At 39.2% G+C, this 9,823-nt stretch overlaps 2 protein-coding genes across 2 annotated transcripts; one reads left to right on the forward strand and one right to left on the reverse strand.

The window, feature by feature from the left end:
- The first annotated feature begins 235 nt into the window (after positions 1-235).
- Positions 236-1,165, forward strand: LOC122450624 (olfactory receptor 4C45-like). Its single transcript, XM_043483000.1, has one exon. The coding sequence runs from the start codon at positions 236-238 to the stop codon at positions 1,163-1,165; it is 930 nt and encodes a 309-aa protein (XP_043338935.1).
- Positions 1,166-7,582: 6,417 nt separating this feature from the next.
- Positions 7,583-8,401, reverse strand: LOC122449900 (olfactory receptor 4C3-like). Its single transcript, XM_043481981.1, has one exon. The coding sequence runs from the start codon at positions 8,399-8,401 to the stop codon at positions 7,583-7,585; it is 819 nt and encodes a 272-aa protein (XP_043337916.1).
- Between the last annotated feature and the right edge of the window lie 1,422 nt (positions 8,402-9,823).

Below are 9,823 nucleotides of genomic sequence, written 5' to 3' on the forward strand. Positions count from 1 at the left end.
CTGGATGGCTACAGTTAATGGGGTCACAAAACAGATGGACATGACTTAGTGACCAAACAACAACAATGTTCCCAAAAAGATACTGTTGAAAACTACAAAATCACTTTACAAAACTGTGGTTAGTATTTATGTATCACCAAATAGATTGATTCTGTACATGTGAATTATTTTATATTGAATTTGAGACCATCATTCAGAACAATTGTGACCTTTCCAGATGGACCAAGATGAATTGATGGAAAGGATGAGCAACATAACAGAATTCATCCTCCTGGGCCTGACCCAGAATCCAGCACTGCAGACACTCTTATTTGCTGTGTTTTTAATAGTCTACTTGATCACATTGGCAGGTAACCTGCTCATCTCAGTCACCATCTTCACCAGCCCAGCCCTCGGTTCTCCCATGTACTATTTTCTGTCCTATTTGTCCATGATAGATGGCTTCTACTCTTCCTCCATAGCACCCAAGTTGGTCTTTGACTTGGTCTCTGGAAAGAACACCATTTCCTTCAGTGGCTGCATGACTCAGGTCTTTGCTGAACACTTCTTTGCTGGAGCCGAGATTGTCTCGTTGATTGTCATGGCCTACGACCGCTGTGCAGCCATCGGTAAGCCCCTGCACCACATGACCGTCATGAGTCGGCCTGTGTGTGCTTCCCTGGCTGGAATGGCTGGGGCTTCAGGCTTTCTCCATGGAGGGATCCATACTTTGTTCCTGGTTCAGTTACCATTCTGTGGCCCCAATGTCACTGACCATTTCATGTGTGATTTAATACCTCTCCTGGAGCTAGCCTGCCCGGACACGCACACTCTGGGGCCCCTGCTTTCTGCCAACAGTGGGTCACTGTGTTTGCTGACTTTCTCAATGCTGGTGGCTTCCTACACTGTCATCCTGCGCTCCCTGAGGACCCACAGCTCTGAAGGGTGTCGCGAGGCCCTGTCCCCCTGTGCCTCTCACGTCACAGTCGTCGTCTTATTCTTTGTTCCTTGTTCATTCCTCTGCCTCAGACCCATGACCGCCTTCCCCACTGACAAAGCTGTGACTGTATTTTGCACCATAGTAACTCCTATGCTGAACCCTTTAATCTACACCCTGAGAAATGCAGAAGTGAAAAACGTCATGAAGAAGCTCTGGGGACAAATAATGAAAACTGATGATGAATAAACCTTGTGTGGAGTATTCAGGTTAAAAAAAATTATGAGTGATATTTTATAGAAATTGATCTCCTGTTTTAGTCTGGATCAGTTTTTTTTCAGGGGCTCATATATTGTAAGCCAGGGTTGGTATCCATTAAGGCATAGTTGACACAGTGCCTACAGCCCACAATAGTTTTAAGAGCCCCTGAAATGTTTTAATTTTAAAGCAGCAAGAAAAAATTAATATAATTTAAATTCAGCTCGGAATATAGTCCTCTATATAACAATGCAGTCAGATAATATGATTTTTAATATTTTATGGAGGAAATAGTCCATGAGGATGAAAGTGTCAAGGGCTCACAAAAGTCATAATGTTGCCCTGATTGTGGGTACGAAACAGATCAACAGCAATATTGTTGAATGCTCATTATACCCAGCACAACAGCTAGAGTGAAGTTTTATTTTAAAAGAGGGAAAGCAACTACACATGAAAAAAATGTAGAACAGTAAAGGAAATCTTCTAAAAGTACATTTATCAAAGTATACTTTTTCTGATCACCGTAGGTTTGCGAGGTTTATAAATGTTCTCCCACTGCAGTAATTAAAAAAACCAACTTTTTACTTATCACTTTCCCAAGAAGAGAGGATTTGCACACAGAAATAGTTTTCAAAAATTAAATTTCCATCATTCCCTGCAGTATACCGTAGTTCACAAAAAGAATTGGAAATAGAATATTGGCGAGCATAAAAGAAACATCATTTATAAAGTCTGTACAGTTAAGGCAGAAAGTACCTGTACATTAAAGTAGTTTTAGACTCCAACAAAAGAAAAGGAGACTCTAAAAATGAAGCGGCTCTTATGGGAAATTACCAGTGATTTAAGAACAAGTGTGTGTCATAGAGGGTTTTGCTGGTGGCGGAGTGGTAAAGAATCTGTCTACCAAGCTGGGAATGTGGATTCAGTTCTTGGTTTAGAAAGATCCCTTGGAGAAGGAAAGGCAACCCACTGCAGTACTCCTGTCTGGGAAATCCTATGGACAGAGGAGTGTGGTGGGCTACTGTCCATGGCGTCACAAAGAGTGGGACATGACTAAGTGACCAAGAGCAAGAATGTGTGCCCCAGAACTTGGCAGCAATCACAAATCTGCATTACAGCAAAGAGTCCGTACCATAAATGGAATGAAATTCCAAGAGATTTAGAAACAGTCACTTGTTTTGAAATCAGAGCTTAAGAGCTTTGGCTTAAAAAGTCTTGATTTCTCATCTTGTCTGCAGCATGAATCAGCTTTGTCAGTGTTAGCAAGTTGCTTCACCTCTCTGCTTTTTTGTTGTTGTTTTTTCATCTGTAAAAGGGAACTAACATTATGCACTTGCTTAAGTTGTGAGGATTAAATGACTGAATTGGGAAAATGAGTCTGCTGAAAATCTAAAATAGCTCAGACATTGTAGCCTTCAGAGATGCCACCAGAGCACAAGGGATGCTGGGAACAGTGGTTCCTGATGGAGTAGCCCAGAAACCACCACTGTTATTCACTCACCACAACCGCAGGGAGACCAAACGTCCATCCCAGCCTCACTTCACTGCAAAATGTGGCATGTCAGCCCGTGAGCAGGTCTCTGAATATGAGAGCTAGTCCTCACCGACTCCCTATTCTGGGATTAAAATGTCCTTAAATATCTGTACAGTGACAAGTGGGAGAGCTGGTGGCATCAGCTGTGAGATGCTTGAGCAGCACTTATTTCAGAAGCTCTCACTGATGGTGGATCCCGTCCTGATTCCATCTGGAAGAAAGAGGAGAAGGGACAGCTCAGTTCCAGAGACCAAAAGGCCGATCTCCATACAGAGCTTGCGATTTCTGAGGGAGAGCTCAGAAACTTGTTTTCATGAGATTTCTCAACCAAGGATTTGACTATCAGGCGATGCTGGCTTTGCATTTCTCGTGTTCTTTGGACTTTATTATCAGGTTAGATCTCACTGTATATATAAAGGCTTTAAAAATAGATATTTTATTTTGCCATAACCTCCTATGAGTGATCATTTTGTAAATATATGTAAGCAACTGTGTGTTTAAAAAAAATCACATATATCTTTTAAACATCTAGTCGTAGTCCCTAAGAAAGCTGGAGTAAAATAGGATGATGTAAAAGCAAAGATAATAGTGATGATAATGATAGCTGTTTACTGAGCCCTTTCTGTGAATAAAGTCTTCATCTGAGCACTCACTCATTTTATATGTTTTGGAGGAAACAGATTTGTGACCTTAATTTATGTCTTTCTTTAATTTGTCTCAAAATGTAGAACTTATCTCTGTCTTAAATATTTCTTAACCTGAACATAATGGTGAAACTATGCTAAGGATGGTGTGAATGTAAATAAATCAATGCTACTGTAAAGAATTATGACAGCTTTTCTCTTGTGTTTTCACCCTGTGCAAAGTGGTTTATATTCGTTGTATTTAATTTTCACTACAGCCCAATAATTGCAGTCATATTAATGTTCCCATTTCATAAATTAGGAAATGAAGTGTCAGACAGGTTAATTATATTGCTAGAGATCAGTAATCTAAAGTTGGGCTGAACAAGAATTTAAATCTAAGCCTATGTGACCCACAGCCTTAGTGCTTTACCAAAACCATTTTGCACTCCTCTAATATAAACAGCCAATAAACTAAATTTCTCATGTTCCCCTTGAATCTTTAGAATTCTCTTCTTGAAACCTTTTGGCCTTCATGTGTTAACCAATTGGAAAGTGGACTTTCTTTCACAGACCTGAAATGTTTGAGTCTGAGAAGACCCAGCTAGTGACTGGGTGGTGATTCCAAAAATTTTTGATTCCCATGTAACAGGAAATTCCTTTGAAATTATTTTCTTCTCCATCTGCACTAGTTTATACATAATGATTGGCTTATACTGTAGTACTTTCCTTTGTTAATTTTTTAAAATTAACAAATATATTTGATATGAATATTCATTCTGCTGTTGTTCATTAAAATATATAAAAATAAATAAAATAATACTCTGCTTGAGGTAGGGGAGTTCAAGAGAGATGGTAAACTTTTTATTAAGTAGCTGAGCAATAGCCATGTAATCATGACCAGTGGAATAATAATGACAGATACAGTTTTTTTTTTTAATTCCACAAGTATATTTTCAACAATTCATTAGACTCCTATCACCTATTAGATACAATGCTCTTCATAGTCAATCTCCTTTCATAAGGTCATAAGGGTGAGATTGCCCTGCTTTTTAAATTTTTAAATTAAAAATTAAATTTAATTAAAAAATAAAATTTAAAAAATACTTATTTTGGCAAAAGAGGAGAGTGAAAAATTTGGCTTAAAACTCAACATTCAGAAAACTAATATCATGGCATACGGTCCCATCACTTCATGGCAAATAGATGGGGAAACAATGGAAACAGTGACAGATTTTGTTTTTTTGGGCTCCAAATTCACTGCAGATGGTGATTGCAGCCATGAAATTAAAAGACTCTTACTCCTTGGAAGAAAAGCTATGACCAACCAAGACAGCATATTTAAAAGCAAAGATATTACTTTGCCAACAAAGGTCCATCTGGCCAAAGGTATGGTTCTTCCAGTAGTCATGTATGAGTGTGAGAGTTGAACTATAACGAAAGCTGAGTGCAGAAGTACTGATGCTTTTAAACTGTGGTGTTGGAGAAGACTTGTGAGAGTTTCTTGGACTGCAAGGAGATCCAACCAGTCAATCCTAAAGGAAATCAGTCCTGAATATTCATTGGAAGGACTGATGCTGAAGCTGAAGCTCCAATACTTTGGCCACCTGATGCAAAGAACTGATTCATTGAAAAGACCGTGATGCTGGGAAAGATTGAAGGTAGGAGGAGAAGGGGACAACAGAGGATGAGATGGTTGGATGGCATCACCAACTTTATGAGCATGAGTTTGGGTAAGCTCTGGGGGTTGGTGATGGACAAGGAAGCCTGACGTGCTGTGATCCATGGGGTCGCAAAGAGTTGTACACAACTGAGCGACTGAACCGAACTGAACTGGGTCTTGCTTCAGGCTCGTGGGCTTCTCTAGTCCTGGCCTGTGGGCACCAGAGCCCTAGGGCTCAGTAGCTGTGCTTTCAGGCTTTGTTGTGGTATCAGTTCCCTGACCAGGGATTGAATCCGGGCCCCCTGCATTAGGAACGTGGAGTCTTAGCCGTTGGACCCTAAGAGAAGTCCCTAAACTGCCCATTGTTGGGTGTGCAAACTGAGGATCAGAAATGTTTGTTTGCCTAGGATGCCTTGTAAACTAAACAAAGAAATAATTTAGTCCCAGAGAGTGACTTTTAGAATGGTAGAAGCTTAACCAAGTTTGTAGAAATAGCTGAAGGAATAAGTGGAAGAGAAGAAGAAGATGATTATGATTAAAAGGATATTTATCAAATTGTTGATAGTGATTACCTCTAGGTAGTGGGCTTATAAGTGAATTTACACTCACTCACACATGCACACACACACACATGTGTCTTATTTTCTAAATTCTAAAAGAGATATGTGTTTAGGAGGAAAAAATATCTTACATAGTCTTAGAGATAATACTTCCTTTGTAAACAAGATCAGCAATAATTTATAAATCATCTAGAAAACTTCTGGTGGTATTTACTGATGTGTTTATTCCAACAGGTTGAAATTTTTCAAAAATGAGCAGTATTCATAAGATAATTGAGCTACTGTTAATCATGACTTGAACAACAAAAAAAGATCAGTCCTTTTGGCTATTTGCTATTTTAACTGTAATAAGAATAAAAGTGCTTTTTGAATTTCAAAAATATTCTTTTTTATAAAGCTTCCTGAGATTTAACTGTGGGAAGCTGGCTTGGCTACTTTTTAGTAACCCTCCCAGTGATTTCATATTTTGTAGTTAATTGGAAAATTAGCTCAATTATATTTTTATAATCTAACAGCAAAAATGAATTGGTAAAGGCTCAAGATCTGCTATACTTAGCTATTATTAACTGCATCATCAAAATGTGGTAAAGTTAAGAAAGATAACATTTTGCCTAAGAATTCTGCAACTGTTGTTTTTGTTGTGCATAGAAGTTCAGGGTAAAGCAATAAATATTTCCTAATTATCTCTTGAACTTAATGGTTCTTGGAGAGTGATTTTGAATACTTGTAGGAGGAAAATTATTTTTCCATACTAATTTCTAGCTTTTTCATTTTTTTTAATTTAAAAAATTGATATTTGTGGCACGGTGAATTACAAGTTCTTTGCCAAACAAGGTATAAGCTTATTGTAAATTATAGGAGTCCACACTTCTAAAGGGTGCAGCTTGGGATGGATATGGTCAGAGTTTCATTCCTCTCATTCCAGGAAAGGAATGAAATGAACATGGGTGCATGTTTTAAACTTCAGAACACTAGGATCCCTTAGAGTTTGAAACAGAAAGAGTCAGTAAATATATAAGGAAATGTCACTTTCCATCACTGGTCGAAAAATAAACCATTCTGTTCTAAATGAAGTATGTATTTCAAACTTTAAATAGATACAGAAAAGTGAAAGAAAGCAGCCTCTTTATGGAAGGTTACAGAAGGTTGAAGTAGAAATAGCAGCTAAATTTAGGGGGCCATATGTGCCATAAATTGGATTAAAACTTTACATAGATTGTCTAATTTAATTCTTATGATAATTCTTTGGACATGTTTATTTTATGTCTATTTTCAAGACAAGCACCAGAGGCTTATAAAGGTTTTGTCACTTGCTGTAGTTTGTGCCGTGAAGAGGTATGGGAAATGAGACTCAAACTCAGGTGGATCTGTCTCCAGAACTGAGATCTCACCCTCTGCTGTACTGTAGTAACTGTACTGCTGATGCTGTAAATGGTGATGAGAAGGAAGAGAAGCCAGACTTGTATGCACACAGACTACTACATATGGCTGTGAGTGAAGTTATTTGCTTTAAGGGTTTTGCCTCTCATTTCTATAACTCAATTGATTATCACACAAACTCCAATGATGTTAGCGTAGATTGCCATTTAAAGATCGGTAAGACGGATCAAAAATAACTGATTCTGAGTTTTGTTTCAGGCAGTTCAAACCTAGATAATTTTAATGAATCAATTAACCACATCAATAGATATGGTTTCTTCATTTCTAAAACAGGAATAATAATCATTCATGCCATATGCATTTCATATAGTTGTTTTATTATCAAATTAGGCCATTCATATGAAGGTCTAAGTAAATCATAAAGTCTGTGAAGATGAAAGAATGGATAAGATGGATTAAGATGTATATGGCAATAAGGAACAGATTTTGGTTTGTTCCTCTTTCCAAAATAAAGTCATTTTATTTCCTACCTTCCAACCTATTAGCTACATTTAAGATCTTACTGTCTGAATAACTTTGTCAAGGCATTCTTTACCTCCTCATTTCTCAGAGTGTAATGAGTGGACTCAACATAGGAGTCAGGATACCCTAAAACACTGCCATGTTTTTGTCTATAGACAAAGTAGATGATGGACGCATGTAGGTAAACATACAGGGCACGAAGAACACGGCAACAGCCGTGAAGTGGGCCCCGCAGGTGGAGAGGGCTCTGCGCCTCCCCTCTGCACTGTGGGACCTCAAGGAGCGCAGGATGACGAGGTAGGAGGCAGCCAGCAGGAGGAAGTTCAGCAGGCAGCTCACGCCGCTGTTGGCCACCACCAGCAGGCCGATGACAGAGGTGTCCGTGCAGGCAAGTTCCAGCAAGGGGTACAAGTCACAGACAAAGTGATTGATCACGTGAGGCCCGCAGAAGGGCAACTGCAGGACCAGCAGGAGCTGAGCCAGGGAGTGCAGGAAGCCCCCCAGCCAAGCCAGCCCCACCAGCAGGGCACAGAGATGCCGGGTCATGACGGCCATGTAGTGCAGGGGCTTGCAGATGGCCACATAGCGGTCATAGGCCATCACCGTGAGCAGGATGATCTCAGCACCTTCAAAAACATGAGCTCCAGAGAGCTGAGCCATGTAGCCCTCATAGGAGATGGCTCTCCCCTCCTGCAAGGAGTCAGCTATGAGTCTAGGGGCCGTAGAAGAAGAATAACAGGTATCAGTAAAGGACAGGTTGGCCAGGAAAAAATACACAGGGGAAACCAGGGTGGGCCTAAAGGTGATGGTGATCACGATGAGAATATTGCCACAAGCTGTGATCCCATATATGGTCAAAAAGGCCACAAAGAGAACTCTTTGTGCTTCTGGGTTCTGTGAGAGTCCCAGCATGAAAAATTCTGTGACATTGTATGGTATTTCCATAGAGTCCAAGGACACTGAGGATGCAAGTCCAGTATTGCCTATAAAGTCAAGAGAGAAACAAAATGTTACAAGATTTCCTTTAACCAAACCCACTTCTTTTTACCCCTCTTAACCCTTTCTGTTCCAAAATTTGTGTACCAGTTCATCCTGTTAACTACAAAATGTAAGCATGTCTGTTAACTTTAGCATCATTGGGTAATAGATACCTAAGTTATTATATGAAAATAATTATTTAATTATCTAGAATTTATTTTGTTAAGTGGAACATTTGGTGGACATCGATTTTCTAACTTGACCAGAGAACATCTCTGACAGTTTTCAGCAGGGTTCCACATAGATACAATGGCTCTCAAGAAACCCATGAATACTCAGGATCTTCTGAAATCTCTGCATGCATAGTTCATACCCTCTGAAGTAACTCTTTCTTCTTTGCAGTGAGGTTTGCTACATTTTCTGTTGTGCTTCCAATAGTAACAGAAATTGATGCAAAGTAAACTGAAGTAGAGTAGGGAGACGTCCCAGTTCTCTGTTTCTCTGCTTGTTCATTTACTCCCACTTCTGCCTCTGCTGCGGGCAGTATCATGTATTAGTTAAATTACTCTTCCCCCCTGCTTCACACATTATATGCATGTCTGGGCTTTACTTTCTCTGGACCTGGTGAAATCCTTCTAGTTAAAGGCTTCCAGTCCTCCTACAGTCTACAGGGATGAGTCAAAGTTAAAAAAAAAGTGACCAGCAGTGAAAGATTCTATGATTATCCACCTATTCACTACATAAAGGAAGCTACAGGAGGAGGAAGAAGAGATACTCTGTCTTAACCAATGTCCTTGTAAATTATAATCTCATCTGACAAAATATTCCTACTCATGCTTTATTCTCCTAATTATATTAAGGAAATGTCTGTGCTAGTCTAAGTTTTGATTAAACAAAAACTGTCACTCATTCTACCCACCAACAATCTATTATTTTCCTGGAAACATAAATCTTCTTAAAGTAACTAAATCTCCCAACTTGCTGAGGATTTGATGCTCAGTATGATATGAATGAAAGGAGAATCACTGAGTGTCAGAGGAAGAGACGTGCAAATCTAAGAAATGCTGGAGAGAAGATTCTTGTGTTGATCAGGAAGCCGCACACTTTCTTTCTAAGCCTGGTTACAAAGGCAAATACAGTTTCTGCAGGAAACAAATCTGACTGCGACCTTTTCAGAGGAGGACATTATGGCCAAGAGTGTATGGCCACCTGTGTAACAGTCTTTGCAAGCACTGTCCTAAGTGCTTTAAATATATAAGCTCATTTATATATTATATAAGCTCATAACATCCCCATAAGATAGATTATTATTTTTCTCCTCATTTCTTCAGAGGAAGAAAGGGAGAGGCACATTTAGAAACTTACAGAAGCATACTCAGCTAATAAGTT

This window comes from Cervus canadensis, chromosome 11 (genome assembly GCF_019320065.1).
Source record: "Cervus canadensis isolate Bull #8, Minnesota chromosome 11, ASM1932006v1, whole genome shotgun sequence".
NCBI lineage: Eukaryota > Metazoa > Chordata > Mammalia > Artiodactyla > Cervidae > Cervus > Cervus canadensis.